The sequence below is a fragment of the Bombus huntii genome, chromosome 8 (genome assembly GCF_024542735.1).
Source record: "Bombus huntii isolate Logan2020A chromosome 8, iyBomHunt1.1, whole genome shotgun sequence".
In the NCBI taxonomy this organism is placed as follows: Eukaryota; Metazoa; Arthropoda; class Insecta; order Hymenoptera; family Apidae; genus Bombus; species Bombus huntii.
The window spans coordinates 829,823-854,948 of NC_066245.1; the positions used below are offsets into that span (position 1 = coordinate 829,823).

At 33.4% G+C, this 25,126-nt stretch overlaps 1 protein-coding gene and 2 long non-coding RNA genes across 8 annotated transcripts; 1 reads left to right on the forward strand and 2 right to left on the reverse strand.

Annotated features, from left to right (window-relative positions):
- Positions 1 to 462: 462 nt before the first annotated feature.
- On the reverse strand, positions 463 to 19,302 carry LOC126868909 (uncharacterized). 4 transcript variants are annotated; one of them, XM_050624890.1, is made up of 3 exons: positions 18,823 to 19,302; positions 4,663 to 4,990; positions 463 to 4,299 (listed from the first exon to the last, which is right to left on the reverse strand). In XM_050624890.1, exons 2-3 carry the CDS (start codon positions 4,973 to 4,975, stop codon positions 3,980 to 3,982), a joined length of 633 nt encoding a protein of 210 aa, XP_050480847.1. In that variant the 5' UTR covers positions 4,976 to 4,990; positions 18,823 to 19,302; the 3' UTR covers positions 463 to 3,979. The 4 variants fall into 4 exon arrangements, with proteins under 4 accessions (XP_050480847.1, XP_050480850.1, XP_050480848.1 ...); XM_050624893.1 differs by lacking the exon at positions 18,823 to 19,302 and adding an exon at positions 17,486 to 17,663; XM_050624891.1 differs by lacking the exon at positions 18,823 to 19,302 and adding an exon at positions 14,222 to 14,811.
- Positions 16,040 to 23,478, forward strand: LOC126868914 (uncharacterized). Of its 3 annotated transcripts, XR_007690768.1 has the most exons (5): positions 16,042 to 16,989; positions 20,352 to 20,442; positions 20,597 to 20,781; positions 20,907 to 21,131; positions 21,675 to 23,478. It is a non-coding gene; the product is annotated as an uncharacterized LOC126868914 (long non-coding RNA). The 3 variants fall into 3 exon arrangements; XR_007690767.1 differs by having other exon boundaries at positions 16,040 to 16,989; positions 20,597 to 21,131; XR_007690769.1 differs by lacking the exon at positions 20,907 to 21,131 and having other exon boundaries at positions 16,044 to 16,989.
- LOC126868918 (uncharacterized) lies at positions 21,151 to 24,880 on the reverse strand. Its single transcript, XR_007690772.1, has 2 exons — positions 22,007 to 24,880; positions 21,151 to 21,759 (listed from the first exon to the last, which is right to left on the reverse strand). It is a non-coding gene; the product is annotated as an uncharacterized LOC126868918 (long non-coding RNA).
- Positions 24,881 to 25,126: the final 246 nt, after the last annotated feature.

Genomic DNA, 25,126 nt, shown 5'->3' on the forward strand with positions numbered 1-25,126 from the left:
GAGGATCTTGAAAAGTTCTGTAAGGCTGACATTAAAATTTTTAAATCGATGCCTTAATTTTTTATTACATATTCTTGTAGCTGATATTCAGACATTTTTAAAATAGTAGAAACTTGTGTCTTTCGCACCATCCATTATCGAAATTTAAACTTTCAGATTCGGCTGAGCAATACAAAGAATGACCGAAAAATGACTGTTCGCAACTATCTGGCCATTTTTGAAACATTAGAAAACTATAGCCTTGTGTTTCTTAGCATCATGAAAAATATCTTTATGCGTCTTATACTGTGGTGTACACATCGGTTAGCGCTAATACCGGTGGCACGGCGAATTCATATCTCAATAGTGGACGGTGCAAAAAATACGAGTTTGTAGTGTTTTGAAAAAAGTTAGTCTGGATGTCAACTACAAGGATAATAAAAGATAATAAGAATAATGCAAAAGTAATAAAAAATAGAGGTATCCATCTAAAAATTTTAATATCACTTTTACAGGATGTTTCAAGGTCGAATAGATAAAAGCACAATATCTTACTCTCGATACCATACAACTTCAGTCTGAAACATTTTTTCGTATCACTCATATTTTTCAAATATTTGAGCGTTTCCAGTTAAACAGGATATACCGTATACATATGTATATATTTTACGTTTGATATTCAAGGAATTGCTTTTTCATTTGAGTGGTTGGTCGCATTTACGAAATTTAAAGTTAAAACAATGAGCAATTTCTTACTGATTGACCTAGTACTGTCTAATGCTACGCCTCTGTTGATAATCATCAAATTACTATTGTTGAGCACATAATTTATAATCTACACTATTCTCTATCGTATTATAATTTACCTTTATAAAGATATACAATTATATTGAACGTTTTCGCAAAAAACGCGACACGACCTAATTCGTATGTAACAATTAGAATAAAGCTTAAGCAGAATAAATTACAACTAGGTATATTGCTTTAGCAACTGGAGAACAGCATACGTGATTCCTATACTTTTTAGGCACGATTTTTGTGATTTAATAGATACGTTTAAACGGTGGTCGATATTCGGTTTAAATGAAAACTGCTAGACTATTCGGATAAGATCTTCTTTCTTTTCACGAATGTTCTAATCGAAATGCAATCTAATATTGAAATGCAAAAAAGTTGATAATTGTGTCACTTTTTTGTCGATTGGATCTGTCATTGAATCATCGGTGTTAAAACTTGTTTCCATTTTTTCGTTTTGCGTATTATTTTCAATACTGATACACATCTTATAGGGACTTTCGTTTCATCGATACGATATGTTGCATCATTTTATCATTTTTTAGCGTTAGATTTTCATCGATCCCATACAAGGAGACAATCTATATAGGTTAAAAGTTGGAAACATTGCGAGATACGTGTTAATGCATACGGTGCAATGTACCGAGCGAAAACGTGAGTTGTAACCCTAATTCGGTCTTCGAATAATTTCTGATTCGATCATTTCAATTAAGCTAGAAAATATTTCTTTTAAAAAATGTACTAATTTCGAAATAAATGTACAAGTTTGTTATTAGTACATATAGCTTTCCGCATGATTCTACGTTAAAGGTTTACCTTTATTTCAATTAGTAAACGTCTTTCGCGTAAATGTAATTTTTCGTACTTTGGGAAAATCGCGATTTTTTTGTTCGTTTCTGTTTATATACCGTTGGAAGAACAATTAAATCGGATTCTTCGTGATATATGCAGTCTGACAGTGTGAAAATTTAAAGTTATTGAAGGTGAAGATGAGAAGAGCCTGAATTGAAATTATTATGACTAATTAGTAGATTTCCGTAGAAGAATTATAAGTAAATCTCTCCCCCCTTTCGAAAAATATGATGCCAGAAAAATGCTCATGATAATATGGACGCTAAAACAAGAAACCCAAGTCGGAAGGACTTGGTATGAGATTTCACATGAACCACATTTTCAAAATACTATGATTAGTAGACGATCACAACTTGATTTTAACGAATCAGTACAATTAACATTGCTTTTAAGTTCGACTCTTATGAAATATGTCAAAATATATGTACATATAACATATGCATATATATGTATATATACATGTATATAATCGATAAACGAAGAGGTACGTTACTTGAAAACTATTAGACAAACCTCTCTTAAGAAGGTACGTTAATGGATACTATGCGTATTGACACTGCTAATTTTTTTTGCATGGGGAAAAGATTACAGGTATTTAACATCAAGCAGATCAATGTATATTATATGTTTCTAACTTGTGCTTGTTATATTATCAACATAAACGAAGTTTAAAAGAAGAAATATTTCTCTTCTTAGAAATACTGTGAATATTTTTTGATTATTTTTTTTAAATTAATATTTATCGCAATAAGTTTTTACATTTCGAACAACGACATTGTTCGTATGATAGTAGTTGAAATGAGTAAAAAGTGGGCGTTTATCTTACGATACACTTAATCTGCAAACACCTTTTTGGCGCAGTATCAATTAAGTATGTAAGTATGTAAGTGGAACATAGGTCGACCAATGAAACAAATTTAGTGTGATATGAAACGAGTTTAGAAAATCTGCACTGTCTAGATTAAAAATCTTTTATCACTTAATTCTATACGATACGATCGTAGATTTCTTAAAAGTATATTCGTCGATTGAATGTGGACATTTCCGTTAACGGTCGCACGATCTTTTTGAGACAATGCCGCGATTTTGTTCGAGAAAGACGAGCAATTTCTAATTTAATTAATCGCGAAATTGTTGCACAGGAAAACGAGAGAAAAAGGCAGAATTACAGACGCGAATACAAATTTCACAGCCACCAAATTTGCAGGGCATTTTCATTTGCTTTTCTCATTTCTTTAATTCTAATTTATTCTAGTTCTAACGCAAGTTTGTCTAGAAAAGCTTTACGCATAAAACTTGAATACTAAAATTAAAACGTGAAGTAGTCCTGCAATTTTACTTATATACCGCAACGCCCTTTTTCGAATGTAGCATTGAAAATGTTAGTAAGTATCTAATCATGTATATCAAGTAATTGTAATAATTCTACGTTACATGTTACATCGATTTTGTAACATTATATCATTTCACGATTTCTCTGAGTTACTTCGTCGACATGTAAATTTTTTTAACTAACTTTTGTATCAAAAGTGTGGCTGAGATTTTTTCTTTTTTCTTAATATTGAAAATATTGCATTTTTTGTATTTTACCTTGTGTCGAATAATTAAATCGTCTTTTTCTTAAAGTGCAACTAATAAGAGGTAAAAGAACGGTCGATAATAAGGAACTGCGTATCTTTCATTGATAATGTAGATTTTTCTACGACTACTTCGTAAAACGAGAAATGAGAGTTTACGAATTAGAAATGTAATTTTTTGAAGGAGAAAAAAAAAGAAAAAGAAAAAAGAAAAAAAATAATCTTGGAGAACTCGATCTTTGTTTAACAGAACGATTTCTTTTGAGTTCGTTATTATATACATTACGTACAATTTTATGTAATCTCTCCTTCGTTAATGAATCATTTGTATTTTTAAGTTTTACTTTTTGAATTCTAATCTACAATATAGGTAGTCTTTATCGGTCGATAGAATTTTTGATAATTGAAATGTATAAGATAAAATGAATGAAAATTATAATCCTCGTGTGGATCAATCTTTAAATGCTTAACATGTCTAAAATACAAAGATAACATAAATTCAATATAAATTAGATATCGATCATCTTATATGCAAACCGATTAAAAAAACAAACTTTAAGAAATTCATCGATTCAACTTAATTCGTATCATCATCAGTAAAACCTTCATTTCTCATCTTGTTCGATCAAGAAGCGATCGTATTAATCGTTCGATTGCTATATTATGTGTACCGACAAAGCGACTCAGGCTACTCAAATCAAGTAACCGATCAACATCTCATTCCGTTTGGTTTCGCTTCGAACTTTTATCTTTCGTTTGCGCACGATTCTCAAATATTATGATTCGTCGTTGGAGAATCGTTCAGAAGTGCTTTCGCTGCCATCACAGGTCGATGTGATATCATTCGACGAAGAATTCGTCGAGTCCGGCGTAGGCGGAAGGGACGGTCTTGCTATGGTTTCCTCTGTCGACGAGGACACATCCGCTTCCTTGCAGTCTATCGCGTCCAATCTCTGTTGTATGCATTTGTTTTCGGGATTATTCAACACCGAATGAATGAAATCTCGAGTCTCTGCACGCAAAGCATTCACTCTTTCTTGAAGGATGTTGTTTCGTCGAATCAAAGCCATCGTACGTACAACGATATCTAAAAGACCTGCGATTTATGATAATATATTTTAGAGTAGCTTGTATTTTGAACAAATTTTCTACACTTAACGATATATAATAATTTCCGCAATTCACAAATTTCTTTCTCAATGATCCCAAAATTAAATAAAAATTCTCCTTTCTACAATTTCTATCGGATGAGTAAATTCATATTCGATATAGATAAATCGTTACTTGCAGTTCCTTTGGGAAATATTAGAAATATTTAAAATTATTATTCAAGCGATTATTACTCGCCGAAAGAATGATGCAAATAAAAGATCACTTCACTTTTTAATAAAACTTTCACTGCAAAAGCTACTCTTTTTCTATATTGTCCATTTACCGTCAATTACACTAAAAGGCACACCTTTCCGTCTCGCTAGGAACACCTTCCAATGTTCCTTTATATCCGCTGGAACTCTAGCCGAAACGTTCGCAGAGGAAGAAGCGACAATGATCGGGGCACAAGAGACACTGGGACTCTCTGGATCCCATAGAGGACTTTCCGGTGGCGTTAAAGATGTATCGTCACGAGAAGGCTCGTTCGTTTCCAATCGTCTGAATTCTAGTCTCTGCTGCTTTGCTACAGCCCCGTTACGTACCCTTTGTCTTCGTCGCGAGCATGGAATTGTCGATGTTCTTACAACTGGTAGTTCCGACAAGTAAACAGTCGGAGCCATTTTATAATGAAAGATCTGAAATCAGAAGAAATAAAACAAAACTAGAAATAGAGTACATATTTCAAGAGAGAGAGAGAATAAAATTATAAAAGTATATTCTCGGGTTCCGATGATTTGTCATCTTTGATAACATTCTTTATAAAATCGATTGTATTATAATTGCAATTTCTATTGCTATACTCGTGAATATATATATTATACATATGTACATACGTATATGTATGTGTTACAAAAATACGGAAATATTGTCTGAAAATTTTCATTTAACTTTGTCTGTCTTCTAAGCCGATGGAACAATTTTTACGAATGTTCGTCGCAATTGAACCATTCATGAAAACATCCACGTTCTCGCAAAACTACGTTTTGTTATATAATTTTTGTTACGTTTCTTACTACGTACGTTAAATACGTTACAGTCTATTGATTGTGATAATTGCTCTGTCAGCGATATATAATGATACCTACTACTAGTCATCTGCGTAATTTAACGAACGGAGAACGATCGATGACCCACATACGCATCGATGATGCACTTTGTTCCGCGAAAGTACTCTTTTTCATCGATGACTGATCCATGTGACTCGTATGACAGATTTGTTAAAAAGTTACAATACAATAGTACTAATGTTTGAATTATGATTCATCTGCGATAAGTATGCTTGAGTTGCATTGTACAAAATGTTTTCAGTAGTTTATCAGTATAAATTTTAAAAAGCTATTATTAGTAAAAACAGTTTCGATTGCATAAAACTGAGCGACAACATATTCAATTTTCAAGTTGCAGCACCGTAAGAGACGAAAAGTATGATAAAATATGCTTAAATAAAAAGTAATAGCCTTAGCCGCTAGGCTTAAAAATCACATCCTCGTCTCGTTATAAGATTAATGAGGAATAATTTAATACCAGGTCTGTCATTGGCGCGGAAACATCGTCTCACTTTGCGATCAGGGAATTATTTATAAACGAAGGACCAAGAAGACTTTCACTTGTTACAGACGTCTATTAATACCAGCCAGGTCGGTGTGTTGCACCTTGACCTCAGAAGGCACGTGCGCACCTGCGTAATGCTCGATGTAAAGCAAGTACTTTACAATGTTCGCACGTGTAAAAGTACGTGAAACGATTTAAAATAAAGACAACTAAATGCGATAAAGATACGAACATGTGAATCACCGAGTTACACGTATTAACGTTATTAGTATTGGCTTAATTAATCGAATGAATTTCTAATTACATTTAATGCATTAACGATTGCAAGGTATTTTGCTTTGTCATTTGCTTTTTAGACGTACGCGAAAAAGCCGCCGAGAAAATTCTACTTAATTCTTTAACAGATACGTTATCATTATCAGGAATAATTTGAAATGCATTTTTAAAAACGACAGATCTTGGTATAGTTTGAAGGTAAGAACAAGGAAGAATGCAGAATCACCGGATTCACTGAGGAAACTAACGTGTGTAGTATGATTTGGCTATGAATTACACGTGTTCGCTCGTACCGGTTGACGACGCGATCGATGCAGGCGATGACCCGATTACTGTGAACGTCGGTGCACGTGCCTGCACCGAACTAAAGCTATAGAGCCTCGGCATGACTTCTCGTCTCCCCTCGACCGGTTACCCCGACTACTTTGACCTCAGATTTCGTCGCACCACGTACGACTATGAAACAATACTGATAATCGCTTCAAGAAACATGCATAATCCAATTGCGGCTACAATTCTCGTGATATATCATAAATAAATGAATGAATGAATAAACATATACATGTGCATGCATATACGTATAACGTATATAGCGCATATATATATCTTCTCATATACTCATAGGTATAAGGAGGATAAAATATTCATAATATGCTCATTTTTACCGTCACCACATATACTTATCTACTTAATTTGAAAGTTACTTCAAAATGAAGTTTAGATAATATATGTATAATTACGCTGTTTTAAAAAATTTCATATAAATCTGTAAAACTTTGAACACTCTAATCATCGCAGTTGATTGTATAATTTAGCAAATTACGTAAATTATCAGTTATTATATTATATTATATTCTCACTTCTAGACTTAAGAGAACGGACGTAAGTTATCCTTTAAGTCTAAATATTTAGCCGTGAAAATGTAAAAAATCCTTCCGGTGATCGTCCGACATTTCTGTGTCCTCCGCGAAAGTCCATCGAATTCGATGAGCACGAGTATAGCAGTATGATCTTTTCCATTAAATGGTAACGGTAATTTTGACTCGTGACGAATATGCCCACGATATTTCACGAGGGGAACAGCTGTGACATATCGTAGGTATCGTATCTGAGCGTTCGTGGATTCGCACCCAACAACCAACACGCGGGCAAAAGCAAAGTGCTGGCATTACAATACAGACATTCGTCAATGGCAACTTCCCGTACGAATGAAGGTCAACTGGGAGCTCTACAATCGGATTATTGCAGAGGGGTTGCATCGTGGACAAAAAGAGAAGGAGAGAAGGAGAAGAGGAGAGAGTAAAACAGCGAGGAAACTGGATGGCCTTCAATAAGGGTACGCGTGCTAAATTTTTGGTTCATCTACCGCCTTTCGCTTTGCGTCCCCGATTTCCGCATAACAATTTCTCATTTAATCCTACATAGCAGTAACCACGTAACTTGGAAGTTAAGTTCTTACTTTCTATGTTTCTGTATGTATGTCTATATTTTTTAAACGTTACGTTACTTATTTATTCGATCGATTATTCGCGAAGAACGAAATTGGTTTTTGGGAATAACTGTAACTGTTATTTTAATATTTTATATTTTACATTTTTTATTATTTCTATATTCTAAAGTTTGTGTCCTATTTCCGACGTTCGTCTTTCAAATATAAAATTATCAAAATCGAAAAATTATTCGATTCATCCATGAAAATGTGACAATGGTGGAACTATAGCCAGGTGATGGTAACACATTTTTGATACTCGCAATAACCAGCACGTTCCTGTAATGTTCCTCCATGTTCCGAGATAAAAGTTAGATAGGGAAAATAAAATTGTTTGATAATATGATGCAACTACGTGAGAATCACGAGTGCGAAGCTAGGGAGAAGTGCAAGGCCTTCGACGAAGAAAGGCACACGTGTATCTCGTTTCGTCGATATCCGCTATATTTACGGCTGTGCACAGTGCACACTACGGCCACGTGTCATATTCGAACTCTACGGCAATTTTCCAAGAATTTATCGTGAGTCAACGTGATGCGCTGAATTTCTAGGACATCGTTAAAAATTTATACTAGCGTTGCACGTGCGCTTCTAGAAATCCTCTTTTAAAGGAAGATCCAATTTATCACGTTTGGAAACGCGTTTCGATTCACTCTCGTAGTGGCGATAACAGGATAAACGAATGAATGTAAATGCATAATAATGTAAAAAGGAAGAACACGAATTAAAAATGAAGGTACCAAATGAACCGCGTTGACTAAAAAGTTGCATGACAATTTTTAAACATTCATACATGAGTATGCATGAAATTAGTAATAAACATGTAATAAAAGTACGCGGCTTGAAAGTTACATTCATATTTTCTATAAATGTATTATTTTACTGCTCCTTGTTTTTTAAATTAAAATAAGAAGTTGTAATCAACTGGCAGTTTTTTCTCATAAGCAAGCAAAATTTCGGTGTTAAATGATTACCTCACATTCTTCAATGAAACTTCAACGATATAATCACGTACTAAAAATTTGCAGATAAAGCATAAAATAAAAAATGTGAGTTCTGAAACAATATATTTCGACACGGAGAGCGAAGTTTGCAGTAATGTAAGGGAAATCTGTCCGAAAGTTGCGAATCGATCACGTTTTCGTGAATTTTTCTTTCCGGTTGACTGAAACTGGATCTTAAAAGGGGCGTCGAAAGGTTCCATAGGTATTGCGCCTACCTATATAAAAATTTCACCGATACACGTGCTGAACTTACAGTTCAGAGGCATAGTTATATTTATCGTTGCGGCCATTCACGGCCTTTCCAAGAGTTACACGTGCAATGCAACCTTCGTGAAAAACTATTTCGATTTTTTTCACCCTATTATTTTAAAAAAAGACCAAAAAGAAGCAAAAGGGAAAGGAAGAAAACCGCGTCGGCACGTGTCAGCGTTGAACGTTGAGGAGTAAAAATATTGTTCGCATAACAGCATGTACGCCCATTCTCACATGTAGTGAGAAATAAATCATAACTATATTTTTATTTCTGGAACGGAATCTGCTATTTTATGATGAAATTAATTATTATATGACACTGAATAAAATATTATTTAGAATGTGATGATTATTAGTCATAGCGTAATAGTTCTTAGATGCAATATTCAACAAATATTTATGAACAATATGTACAACCTCTGAAGATTACACGAATCGTTCATCTTCCTTTGGAACATTGTATTATGTCTATTTCAAAACAAAGATAAAGAAATGTGTATGTATATAACAGTGTATAATTAAGCTGTAGTCAGTAACTTGCATCTTCAAATGGAATAAAAAGTAAACACGATTCAAATATCGAAAGAATTGAGAGAGTAGAAGGAAAAAGGTTGGGTTAGGAATTTTAACAACCGGAAGTATTATATTAACGATTGCGCAGGATAGGCACATTCATTAACTCACTGTTTTGATAAAGCAGAATAGCTTGACGATAAAATAATTCTAAAAAAAAAAAAAAAAACAGATAAAGTATAAATAATATTTTATACTAAATCAGAGGTTATTGCGCAAAATAAAATTCTATTAACGTTCTTCCGATTAATTCATTGAGTCGACATTTAAAAAAAATCCCTTGCGAGATTTCGCGACACGCATGGAGTTCGTTTTACGTGCCACGTGTCGAACGCTCGAGGAAAAATGATCTTATTAAGTATTCCATTCAGGCATGCACAAGCTGTCGGTATCAGAAACTCATAAGAATGACTAGATTGCCCGTGTGACAGCATTATCGATTGTTTATTACCGTTTCACGAGCTGTACGAGATCTTGCATGAGATACATTCGAAATTTATCACTCTATAAATGACCGTGTTACCGAGGCTGACAATCTGCATACAGAATTTTAATTGAGAGCCTAATTTGAAACGGCCAGGATGTCAAATTCATCTTTCGTCGACATTTACAGTAATATCACGACTACGAATACAATTCGTAAAAAAGCGTATTATAATATTTGACATTTGTCATAATCTTAATTTTGAAGGTCAAACTATGAGATTCAAAAATAGCCGTATCTATAAATCTTTCAAGAATATTGATAACCTAACAAATCATAAATTATAAAAAGAAGAACGAGATAAATTTTGGACTAAAAAACTACACGCGCTCCGTTTCTTGAAATTATCAACGTAACCGCCTTTGATATCATCCCTAAAAAAAAAAAAAGAGTCATTCAGCAAATTGCGATGAAAATCGATAAGAGGAAAGAAAATTTATCATTTATTAAAAGAGAAAGATTGTAATTTCCTGCGTCATTGACAAGATTTCAAGCGGCGTAATTTTAATTTCGATTTATTTCCCTTTACAGGAAGCGAAAATTCAGTCCAGATAAAACACTCTGCAATCACGGTACACACATTGGACCGAGATAAAAGGGAGTTTAGTAAATATGACGCAAATAATCGGATCCGTGTGCTTTAATTCAGGCATTATCATTAAACGCGCTTAACGTAGCTAGCAAATAAGTAAGTATGTATGTATGCAGTCATTCAAATGGATATGATTATCAGTTATGCGAAATAAAACAAAATCGAGAGAAACATTACAAAAATTTGATTAATTTTATTAATCTATCTATGGGATGATTTGTTTTTTCAATTACTCTGTTAATTATTTCTTGTGATATATTCTTTTCGATTATTTGTCAGAGAAAATAATATCATAGGATTTGCAGTTTTCAAACTGCACCGTTAGCAAAATATCGATCCATTAAATGTGAAAGATTAGCGAATTGCAGGTCGCTGCATTCTGTGACTTCTACTTCCACACTCAAGTACAGCCACGTGCAGCTTTTCCCCCACCATCGAACATCTTGGTGTCTCGCCAATGGGTATATACCATCCCCACCCCGTAACCCGTGCTGGCTGACGATCGTGTCTCTCACACTCACACTACACGCACCCTTCGCGGTAAAAGGACGGGATATTCCCGTGGATACACGTGGCTACCGCTGTTGGGTTCGACGACCTCGCTTGTGCGTCCTCACGCAGTGCTTTTTGGTGATGTACCGGTGGGGGATGCGTACGATGTCCCCTTGTTTCCCCCCAGGAGGTACCGACTCTGCCGTCTGGCAACGTTTTCCTCGAGTAGCGACGGCTACCTTCGACTGTCTTTCACTACGAGTAAACGAACAAGCTAGTGCTTACTGCTAATCTTGATAGCCACGAGATATGCTCTCTGATGATAGACCGAATCATAGTAAAGAAGCTAACATTCATCTAACCAAAGAAAGACAATAGCAGGAAAATTGGAACCGAATATTTCAAAGTCTTGCTGTTTATCACAAAAGTAATATAGCTGAAATTAAAGATCTAACAGTTTACAAAATTAATCACAAAGCTGAAGATTCAAAGAATTGCAAAGTAAATCGTAACGCTGCGTTTAGTTGTTAATTTTCATTTCGTTATAGCTTCCATAAAAATGAAAAGGTAACAGGAATAGTTCTAGATTCGCATAATTTAGCATTTTTAAATCATTGGATATCTTGTTGAGATATTTTTGTAGTATATTTCAATTAGCTCATTCCCATCACTACGTTAAAGGAGAACATTGCAGTCTGCAATCAACGATCTTGCTTCTCTCGTTTTCCCCTTTCCTTTGGCCACCCACTTACTACTGTTCTATCGTCGTAACTATTTTTGCACGCAGCTTCGTCCATCCCTTTTGATCCTTACTTTTGGTTCCCAATGGAAGGGGGGGGGGCGGGAAGGTGGAGGGAATACGAGCATGGTAAAAAGCACTGATGCATAATGCACACTTTGATCGCAGCAAGTATTTAAAGTTCCTATGAAGCTGTGTGAAATTAGAAAATTCAAGACAAATAGTTTACCTTATTCGTTGATTAATTTTTAAAACGTCCAACATTTTCTACAGTCAAATATTTCTTTCTTTCTTAAATAATTTTATGATTTACTTTATTTTTCTTTTGAAAAATCAATCTCAAATAATCTATCTTTTTGAGTAAATATTATCTCTGTCCACAAGAGTTATTAACTTCTCTTTATATGACAAAGTAATTACTCGAATAAACAGAAGCTTTATCAAATCTTTTAATTTTCATTAAGAGCAACTTCAAGATATGGAAAAGACGCGGATTAATCCACCACGTAATATCGACAATCTATCATTAAAATTATGAAGAGAAAAAAGATATATATGTACATATATGTCATTTTATTTAAACAAGAAAATTCCTCGTTCTTTTCACTAGACCAGTGCAAACAAAAGAAACACTTACTTATCTGTAACACCGTTCATAGAAAAATATGTATTACTTTAAAGAACACGTGCGAATAAAAGTCATGGCAGATAATACAGATATAGCGATGATAATACGATTTTTGAGAATGCCAGTCTGCTGTTACGCTGGTTACACGTGTATTCGTGCTAACATGAATGAAAGAAATTACATTCTTATCCATGTGCGCGTTCGGGCACAGAATAGAATTCCGTTGTTCGATAACATGGGTGAAACAGGTGCGTGAACATGTAGGATAGCATTCCACGACGCCGATCACAATCTTTTGTTTTCGTTTATTCTTAGATAACATTTTAAGGAGGTATTCTAGTTTAAAAATTTGAAAAAAAATCGAAAAATTTTTTTTTTCATATTTCCAAAGTTTAAACATTCAAGAATATGCCCCTAAGGATTTTTCAAAATTCCAATTATTTTATGAGTTACAGCCATTTTTGTGACGCGGCATCTGCTCTGGTCCGACAGGAACAAATGAACAGTACACGGTAGACGTTGTCCGAGTAAACTTGTCTGAAAACTTTAAACGCGTTTTTCTCGAAACTACTTTTTTCGAGTTGGCGTGCACGATATCTCAAGTTCTAATGAACCGATTTATTTGAAATTTGGTGTGAACGTTCTTTATACGTTCCTCTATCGCCTGAACCACGCTCAGATCAAAATTTTTAATTTTACTATTTTTAAAAAATTTGGAATTGCCAAAGGAACATGCCAAAAAGGAAAATTTGTTTCAAACGGCCGCTATTTTGTGAAAAAATATTTTTCTGACTTTTCCAAGATTCATGCTATAGCCGCATCTATATTAATTAAGAATCCGTTCGACTTTTTTGCTTCAGATGACCAGAAGGGTTGAAATCATGCACGCTAGGACACCCTTTTTTTTGGACCCCCCACTTTGCCAGTTCATAACTTTGTGAATTTTGAGTTTTTTCAGTTAATTTTTTATGTAATCTTAAAGTATCAATAAACAAATGATAAAAATATTTTTTGTTTCGTTTGTACAGAGCTTCAAAAACCGCCCGAAATTCATACCTCTAGATTAGAATACCCCCTTAAAAGAAACTTTTTGAAAATCGTAAACGGGGCCTGGTGAAGATAGAATTTTCGAATGAGAAGTTTTCACGTAGTAACGAGGCACGATAAGATTTTCCATATAATATGCCACTTTAAACATAAAGAAAAGAAACGAAAATCCTGATTCGTTTAAAAAGACTGCATTGTTACTTTGTTTGAGTTCTTAGCCGTTACTTAAACCGTATTTCTAAGAAGTACCACTTGAGTACTCATTCATAATCCACAAAATAAAATTCTTTGAAAGAACCTTACGATTCACTTACGAGATGCTTCTTTTAGAATATTTGTGTTGAATTTTATAATACTTGAGATGCATCTTGATTTGATGCATATATGTAAAATATTTATGAAGATAAATAGATATTTATGTTTCTCTTTTCAAACATTCCTCTTCATGCAAATTGATTATCAGATACACTTACGTTCATTTAACATGGTTACAATAGAAAATAATATCCTCACTTTCTGTATTGTATATGTTTGTATGTGCGATGCGTACTATTCATAAGAATTATACCGGAATATTTTACCAACGATCTGAACTAACTGTGCCTTCTGTATAGTTTTTACAGTTCAGTTCTTTCAAGTACAAGCTATAGCGTCTTACAGGTAATTTCGAATATTTCGTTGGTACCACCATTAGCACTGTCAAAGAATTAAATAATCGTATACAGATAGAGATACATACTGTAAAAGAATTGGCGATATCATTACAATATTAATCATTCAATAATAATGTCATGTGACAAAAATGCACTTTGTATTAAAATATTGTCAAGATCAATGCATCAGGAGATTATACCATATCAGTATCGCTCCGTTCCTACAATAATAAAATAACATATATATGTATATCATCAATGCATCTGCATTGCAAATAGTATCTATGTTTTATGTATTAGGATACTATGGATATATCTTTCTCATGAAACACGTAACAATGGTAAATGGAATTCTGATGAAATGTTAGATCGTACTTGAAGAAGAATAGAATAATTAGGATAATACATTGACTCGAAGAAATGCGACTTGGATCGCAAAACATTAAGTACAATCTTGTAATATAAGACCGTGTTAAAGAATTTGAAATATTTATTGTTCGAATCATAACATAGAAATAATCAGAAGAAGAAGAAAAACGAATACGCAAATTAAACGTGACCGAATTTCCGTTAACAAGACGGTACACGTAATATAAAATACGAAAGCACGATTGTTACGTGTTTAAACCACTTAACGAAATTAAAGCGAAAGAACTGCTTCTGCTTTGCGTGAGATATCCACTGAGCGGTTACGTTGCCTCACGTTCGCTACAATTGCGATCACACGTCACATCACGTGGGTGTGCACGGCTGGAGTAAGTACACTGCAGTATGATAGTTCCTGTATCGTCATCAGCTCTACGAAAATCGGGAAAACGAGGAGACATTCTCGCCTTATTCGCTTCTCAATTCTTCTGAATTTAAGTTAATGCTATTTAACGTTTCAATGAATGTAATTCATTGATATTACAAATAGGTTACTTACTGAATCGGTCAGGGTACGTAAAGTTTATATGCATGATCTGGCAGATTAACATGTAAAAGCGGACGCAACGTGATTCCTTATGAAAAAATAGGAAAAAGATACAGGATGAAGTTTGTTCATTCTCGGCTTAGTTCCCGAGAAAATTGAGTTTGAAAATTCATCAAGCATACTTAAGCATGGCTAATGTCGGGACTAAATAATCGGCAAAAAGTTATTCTACGTGTGAAAATAGGTCGAAAATTCAGAATAAAATTTTTCTGCTTAAAAGTTCATTTTCAGGCAAATAGAGTTTGAACATATTTATTAAAGAATCGGTCTAGTAGATTCTTATGATAAATTTTCAAATTTATTTTTCTCGGAAATAAAAAATCTTGTGAAGAAATATTATTCTACATTTTCGACTTACTTGTTCTCACACGTAAGTAACCTCCTGTCGATTATTTAATTCTGTCCTGTCCGAAATTAGCCATGTATACTAGCTAAACTTTCAAATTTGATTTTCTCGAAAACTAAGCCAAGAATAAAAAATTTTATTCATATTCTTTACTTTTATTCATATTATTGCATATTCTTTTCTTATATTTCCACAAGGAATCACGTGGAGCCCGCTTTTACATGTTATTCGGCCGGATTCTGTATATGTATATAACCGCAGTTCACATAGAAAGATAAGTTTGCCGATTCTTTCCATTAAATATGATTTGTTATATTTTTTATATTTGTACCATATACCAAATGCCATTTATATATACCACTGAATATATACTTTGTACTACGTTTAAGAATAAAAATAATATAAATCAAAATGTTAAGAAAACGATATTATCAAAATAACAAAATAGGATCATAAATATTATTTAAATTTGAATAACAATACCAAGAGCAAAAGCAAAATATTATAAAACTTATAAGTGTGCATGCAAGCCAATTTTAAATCAGAAAATGTGTAAATGCATTTTCGTTAAATTAGTGACTCGTGCATTTTATAAAATTAAATGGCACAACTGTCGGAAAACCTTGATTTTCTCAATACATATACCTAACAAAATCGAGGATTAGCTTCAATTACAATTGCCTTGTTTAAACTGTCTCTGACGTGACGATTTACTTCGTGATACTATACCAGGAAATTAACAGTATAACGTACACGTGTCTCCAAAGCAAGTGACTCAATGCCAGCCGATGATTTAACACAACGATAATGGGTATTAATATCAATGCTCGATAGACGCGTTACAATTTTAACATCGTAATAAAAGAAGGAAAAGTAGATAAAAAGAATGAAAGAGAAACAAAGGAATTTCGCTATTATCGTTAAAAAAAAAACGATACAGCAGAATATAAATATCTTCATCTTATATAAGGATTATAAAATAACAGTCTATAGTCTATAGTCTATAGGAACATGTCGTTATTATGTAACACTGATGATCTAATAATCGACGTATAATTGTGCATGTATGCAAAATTCCTTTTTTTCAGCTCTATTTCATTAGTCTTAGACGAATTGGTCAATTAGCTTACATTCGTAAACATTCAAATACTTCTTACACGATCAAACGAATATTATTAGTCGCAAGTTATAAATTATTAATGAAATTGTAGAAACAATTTATGCTACAAAAGTCCGTAACGTACAATTTGTCATTTATCAATTTATTAATATTATCCTGCCAGAACAAGTCTCAGAATCCTTCAAAACGTAACGCACGTTCTGAATCGATAAATTGACCTATGACGAAACAACACGTAACACGATCAACGACGTGATTTAAAATCTGCAAGCTTCAACCGATTGTCATACGAGTTACACGTGTTCTGGCGCAAGTAATACTGCATAACCCGTTCCGATGCATTAGCAGACTCCTCTTGGTTATTAAGAACGCCGCCAGCCTAATTGCACGTGTCAAGAATTTTCAAGTAATTAAGGTATATAGTGAACGTTCATTTAATATTCAAATAAATAAGTACATATTCGATTTATATAAGAACTTTCATCGAGGGAATGTTAAAAAATAACGAATAATTTCGTATAAAAATTCAAATGCACTAAATAACGTATTAAATATATAACAAATACCTAGTAAAAGTAAGTTTACACAAACACAATCAATTTACACAAACGTCCTCAATTGAACTCGATTTATTTGAATGCTACATTCTCAACCAATAAACTCACGAAATTTTAACTTTAATTTTAATTTTTCGAATATTCTCAAGCTGAAACATTACCCAACATTAAAAATTCGTTGAATTTGCCCTAGGTAAGTCTTAAAACTTCCATCAATCCGCCTTTTTAATATATATCAGAGACCTGTTAAACTCGTGTCAAAAATCGAGCAAATGCGCGATCGTTTGTAAGTGTATGATACACGACGTTGCTATAAAAAAAGAATTGAACGCGGAAATTGAAATTCTCGCTGACCTTCCCATAAGTACTTTTCTAGCCCTCGTTATACTTCATGTGTAAATGTCGTCCACGTGTGATCACGTATATCGGCGTACGTTTTACAAGTTCGAGGCTAAAATAAGTACTCAAGTAAGATGAAGCGTGGGCTGCTTCGCTTTTCAGGACACCTTGGATCCGACAGGAGATCGAGACAACACGACGCGGGTTTAAGTTTAGAGCAGAATCGTATGCTTCGCTGATCAATTGCGCAATTAAAGAGTGACCGAGTGGCTAGTCTGATAGAAACATACGACTGTTCGATAATGCGTGTTTGCCCATTCTTGAAACATTCCTGGATTAACAGTGATTTTTCAATACTCTTTACCGTAATTCGAACAGCAAAAGCGGAATTGAAATTTACAATTTCTTAGAAATTCGAAACTGAAAACGTTGAGATTACAAGAATTTTTGAAAATATAATTAATATCGATTATTTGAAAGATACCTGTTAAGTCGGAATATTTGGAAAAAGAAGTTATATTAAATAGCTACATTAATAATTAGCATTAAGATATATGAAATAACCATCTTAAATAGATTAATAAGTTCCAACACCGCCACTGGAACTTATTCTTATACATCAAAGGCGCCAAATATTTACAGAGTTTACACAATAAACTAAATATGATGCGTTTGCAAAGAGTTATCATTTAAAAGTTCTGAATTTATGAACAAATAATCGCTGTGTCAAGAATTATTATTTACAACAGGAAACTGACTTAAGTAGATCGCACGTGGCGACATCAACGTACTATAGTTACTATATGAAATTTTATTCGGCTATAGAACTGTACTAGTTCTGTCGATACAATGAATATATTATTTATTTCACATTATAAATGCTACCGCATGACGAAACTTACGTCAACATATTACCCACTGTATTATTTTCCTTAATATCTTATAGAAAGATAAATTGCATTTAAAGGATATTATAGTATATCCATTTGTTTAACAAGTTATAATTCGAATAAATAATAAAATATGATAGAAAATATAGTAAACTTGATCGTACTGATCAATCGACAATTTGACGATTCTTTATTGACAACTGCATACGGCACATACTAATTGTATTGTATTAAAGTTTAAAATGTAGGTTATATGTAAAATTTTGCTTCAGAAACTTTAAAGTTTTTTCATTTTAATCACATGATAGGTCGAATGAATTAAAGAATAAACAGTGATAACCGAAATGTTTCATCGAAACGTGCAATGCTTACTTACCAAGTGAGAGGTACAATTATATATAGATACAATTATACGTGTAGATATAGAACTACATAAATATTTTATATCATGTGATAACTCACCGATTTTACAGGATATCGTTACGATGCGGTTCCAATGATTTCAAAACAAATTCAAATGGACGACAAGATTCAGCGTTTTGTTTCTCTTGTCAATCACCTGAGTATCGAAGCTGTTTAAACGGTTCAGTTATAAAATCACTTTCGTAACGTGACGATTGAACTTACTCGGCAGCAGACTCTCAAACCGCGTTTCTGACCGGTGTCAGAGCAAACTCTCATAAACGTCACTTAGCGCGTGCAATAAGTCTTTATGATCGGCACACACGAATCGTTCGTATTTTCCAATCGAAACAACGAGTATTAAATCGTTTCATAGCGGGCAAACGACAATGGCACGGGCTGTTTGTGGATTTTTCAGTCACAACCACTTTTCATTCTAAATAATTTGAAAAAACGATCCAAATCTACCGGTGTCCGTACATCGACTAACGGCGATCGAGTACCGCCATGTTATCCCCCCTCATGGTTGCAAGCAACACGGTCGCGCGTGCGCAAATGCACGATTTTCTTGCACGCGCCTTGAGTTTCGACATTACGACAATCTCGATAACAAAAGCCACGGCACGTGCATCCCCACTTCGAATTGGATCTTCCGAAAGGTTCCGCGGGAAAGCAAAGCAGGACGCGCGTGCTTCATAGAATTTCGCCGCTTCACGCGCCTGTGAGGTGTCAAAACACGAGCCCTTGGCTCTAGAGCGCTTTCCCAGACTGAAAGGGCATTGACCCCTAAATAAAATTCGGACATGTTTTTTTAACCCGCAGATTTATGAAGCAGATTTTCCCAGAAATGAAAAATTATAATTTTAATATTGAAATTAATTTTCATATTGAAAAATAATAAACTTGCCTTTGGAAATATCCATCTTGAAAAAAGGTGGACATTCGATTACAAGTTCCACAATTTTATCTATTCTGCATATCAAGATGTCCTTAAAACAAAGAATAACTTGAAATTCATGAACTCATTAGCAACTTGAAATACATAGCTAATATCTTAACCTCTTAATCTACAATTTACGTTCAAGAATTTACGTTTGGTCCGATCATCTACTACGGGCTATGCCCGTAATATTTACGTTTGGCCCGATCATCGTACTGCGGGCTATGCCCGTAGTTGTAAGTTAAGGGGTTAATGTTGCTCTAGTTTGTTTTACATACGTATAATATTTATACTATTATGTGCACTGTATATATTTGTTCATGTATAATATTTGTTATAAGTTATTATATTCTAATGGTAAATACTCTTACTATACTGGCGTACAAAATTAAGGGATCATTAAATTCTCGATGAAAAATTATCGATATCCAAATCGATGTAACTTTGTAAAAAAAAATCACATGACATGGCTTGATTCATTTTAAACAACTAAAGCTTCAAGTTTACTCTTTCGTGACGCTGACTTCATTTTCTCAGACTATTATTTATTTTGAAAATTTTACATATACAAACGATTGCATGGAATTTAAAAAATTTTCTCGCGAGTTCATTTAAGATTCCTCCATAAAACAATTTACAAACCTTTTAGAATGACCTCAGAGAACTTGATGTACGATGTTTTTTACCATTTTATCGCACCTGAAATGAAAAGTGAGCCGCCGGTATTGGAATAACTCAAGGTACATTACAAAGAAGTGCATAGTCGGGCCTGTACCTCGTGTAGAGAGTGCATGTGTATGTTTAGTTTGTGAGTTCAATGTTTGAAAGTGTGCACGTAGTGTGTGTCTGTGTTATTCGCGTTCAATGATATTTCATAAAATTATGTTTTTCCAGACAGGGCACCAACATTCAAAAATTATGTAGAAAATACAATCAAATTTCTCAAAGATATTCATCTATATATTTGTCTAATATCTTTGGAAATATTTAAAATAACATAGAAATAAAAGCTCTCAAACGTAGAGGAAGGGAGGGAGGAAAAGAATATAACTAATATTGAAGCTATAACTTAATACTGAGTAGGTACAATATTATGGACAAGAACTTGTATGGTTCCAATATGTTTGCAATAAGTATTCCTTTTGATTTCACAATTTCTCACAAATCTTGTTGGAAATTTTCCAAATTGAATACTAAATGTCAGAGTAATCAAAGAATTAAAGTTTCTCTGACGACACGTCGATTATGAACACCATGTCGATCTTATCAAAGAGATCCGCTAATTTTAACGACATATGAAAAGCATCGGTTTGTGGAACCGCATATCATCGTAGCGATGTCATTCCTTCCACATTGAGAAATCAGCTGTCGGTACGTTTTCCGGTTATTTCGAAAATGATGACCGTTAATATTCAGCTAACCGTACCAGGTAGTCCAGCTGTCTTTGAAAAAAAGAAAAAAAAAAAAAAGAGAGAGAGAAGAAAGAAGTAAACTGCTGTAAAGATAACTATTGTTGTTATTTATGATGTCGTTAAATTATAATACTTTACTGTATTGCTTTCTGTACTGTGATAAAGTAAATTATTGAACGTTCCTTTCTTAAAATTATCGTGTTTTGTTAATTTATTTTATTATACACAATTTATTTTCTATCAACAATTACATTTAGATCTGTCGTCGAAAATAGGATAGATCTTATATCTTAGATATTCTTAGAAACGATATTAAGGCGTTCTATTATTCTTACAATAGAATTTAAAACCGCACGTGTTCGTTTTGAAGTATTTGGCGCGTGTCTAATGTAGTCAAACGGCGTCACGGCATATTTTTCCGTGACTGACGCTACCAATAGGTCATGAGAAAAATCTCATACGTCATGAAAAGAATAGTAGAAATTAAAATAACAGTTCTCTCTCGCTCTTCTCCACCTCTCTTCCATTTTATCCATCTTTCTTTTTCTTTCATTTTACAGATGACGACTTAAAAACATCGGCATATTGCGCAATAAGAATTTTAACATATTATTTAAACGACCGAAATTCTATGACATCGTCTGGCTAAAAAGAAGGTACGGAAATTTACTTCTAATTATACATTGTATACTGCTTACAATTTTTCAGCCACACCTGACTCGACCGTTCAATATATTTTTTTACTTTATGCTCTCACTTTCACTTTATGATGCTCCGTGTCATATTAGAAATAATATTTTTAAATGTTACATGTTAAGTGCATTCATATTTAATACATTATACGTGACATACATGCGAAGAAAGAACATTTTGTGTAATGTATGGTACATACATGATTTAAATATATTAGATATCTGGAATTATTAACGATAATACTCAAAATTCTTCGATTTTGTTGTAGTAAGTACAGAATATTAAAATCATTTAAACGCCTCTCGGTATCTTCCAGGAAGGTGGGAAACAAGGGTCGTGGTAATAATCTAATAGTGCGTATAAAGAGACATGTTTGAAAGTGAGAGAGAAATATCGATGTGTTGCGATTATAAGGAGAGAAACAGATAGAGCAGGTCAAAGAAAGAAGGGGAAGGAAGTCACACGTGTATCCAAGTTCCCCACTACCGTTTGTTTCTCGACTGAAAGGAGCGTCCTTCGGCAATCTTCCCATCCCTTCTGGTCCTCCGACCATTTTCGACCATCACAATGCCTCCCCCTCCCCCTCCCTCCCGCTGCGGCAGAGATCGCGAGGATCTGTAACCAATCAGGGTCATTTGCAATGCCTCTACGGCTTGCACACTTAATCTCGGTGCATATTATTAACTACTCACGCGTACAATACTGTGATCGTTTCGCTATCTACACATAGATCTAAAGTCAATACAGATGATTTATTAATAGATTGTGCATGTGAATAATATAGAACGTTTTAAATATATATATATATATATATATATATATATATATATATACGAGATATATATGTACGATGGAATATCTGGAATTACCAATACGATAAGCTCATATTCCTTTAAAGTTGTTAAGCCGATGACTTCATTCTAAATGAAACAAAGCTCCAGCAGTTTACAAAGGCGAGATTATTGAATTTATTATGATTTAATAATTTTATTTATTATGATAAACCATTATTGTAATTATGTTCTTCTTATTTTATATATAGATCGTAAGTTTTACCGTTGACTAAGAATAGGACGCTGTATACTCATCTGTGATTTGAACTACACAATATTAAGAAAGAAGTATATACATTCAATTTTATAATAATTTTCATAAATTTCATAACAATTTTACTGCTAGTATCTTGGTATAATGTTATTATTAATGTCAATATAAAAATCATTAAAATATACAATTAAAAGTGTAAAATTGCAGATTACATTGACAATTATTTAGATGTAATATGTATTTACACGCAAGAATTTAATGTATATAATATTATAGCATATATAATAGATATAATTTATTATGTAATATATTAGATATATCTCCAATATAAAGTGCAGTAGATAAAATCAATATTGTTGAAATAACCTATTTGATAGAATAATTACCCAATGATTAAAATTCTGTGTTTGACTTAAGTCTCAGCTCATTCAAAATTAATGTTTAAGAATTTTTATATATGAGTACATTTATCTTTTTTATATGTTAATAATATAATCAACTTTATCGACTATGCATATCATCATTTTGTGCAATGTTATTTCTTCTTCTGAAGAGGTCATTGAGTAATTATTTTGAGGATATTGCTGCCTATTTTAAACAAATAAATACTTTACTTTTATATTATCAGAATTTAACTTATTTATTTAAACACTTCAACATTTTAACGCGAATCTAAACTTTATAATAAACTTAGACAAAATTTTCCTCTGAGCTCGCCACGTCTCCGAACTCTTACCTCCAACTGTTTATTAGCAAAAATTTATGCTGATAACAAATTAGAATAATTGAAATATATATGCAGTGTGATAAAATAATACATAGATAGTGAAGTAAAGTAAGTAATGAAGCGAACTTCAAAAGTATGCCATGCCAACTACAGGGCAAAGAAATTCCCTATCTTACCAACTAACGAAGAAACCTATTTTATTGAGATTTATCAATGGTACATAGAAGTAAATAGGTTCTTGTACTTCCATTACTATTTCCATTACGTTATCAATTCTTAGCGTTACCGTGTAGTGATACACACTACAAAATGAATCATACGTAATTCAGTAAAATAATATAAACAAAAAAATGTTGTGCGTCTATTATTTCCTTATAAAACGAAAGAACTTTTGGGACAATCTATTATTAGTATATTTCATAGTATATAAGATTTATAATAATCGTATCAGTCTTATATTCTTCAATACTGAAGGTTTTAAATATAAGTTCTTACTAATAGTTAAACATTCTATTCACTTCTTAAATCCATTTCTTTTTGGCATTAAGCAAATAGGGACAAGTCGAAATTACAGATTCGGTGTACTCTCAAATTTGAGTTACAGGGAGGACCACTGCTCGTAACTTGAACGAAATCCATTCGTTAGTCATGAATCTGGGCCTTTGTTAGCTCCCTTTTTTGTTAAGTCAATTTCAGTAACAACTCGATGCCGAAGACGCGTCGTGCTGGTCGTAAACATGAATTGCAGAAACTTGTTCGCGAACTATACGAATCCGCTGTCATAAACCGCTATCCTCTGGGAATCGTAGAACCGCTCAGAGTAATAGGAGACACTCGTATCGTAACGCCTGTCATAGAGAAGATGGAATCTCTTGATACGACCGGTGTATCAGAAATCCACACGGTAGCGTCTTCTCTAATTCCGCGGAAACTATAGCCGATCGGCGCACATCTCCTCATCCTCGAAGATTTTTACATAGACGACCCGACATACGATATACATATATATCTTAGGCATCACAAAGCCCTGCTTCATGCCTATCACTAGGTACCCCGGTGAGTCTGAACTGTGAGATTCTTGGAGTCTTGGAAATAACATCATATGCCAGAAATTTCTTGGTTGAAATTTTTGGTGCCTCGAAAAATTTTTCGACCGCTTTTGCGAGTTTGTATCAGAAGAACATGATAACAAAGGAGGCAACACAACTTCACCTATTCTTGGAAGTGATATCATATTCAAAACTTTGAATTGTTTTTGTCATTTCGTATCAGGAGAACATGACAGCGTAAAAGGTGGCAATTTTTCTGAATTTTTTACGGTTCACTTATTTTAATTTGTGAAAAAGACAAGGAAGGAAAGTGGGAGGTGGATAGAATTAAGGATAAATGATAAGATATTCGAATTCGCTTTAAAAAACCTATTTATTGATTAAATTAAAAAATTATACAATAATCTTTACAATTAAAGGTAATTCTATAGTGATTAACGTACTTAACCTTCTGTTATATATATATTAACAAATATAACTTAATTCTATCTTCAAT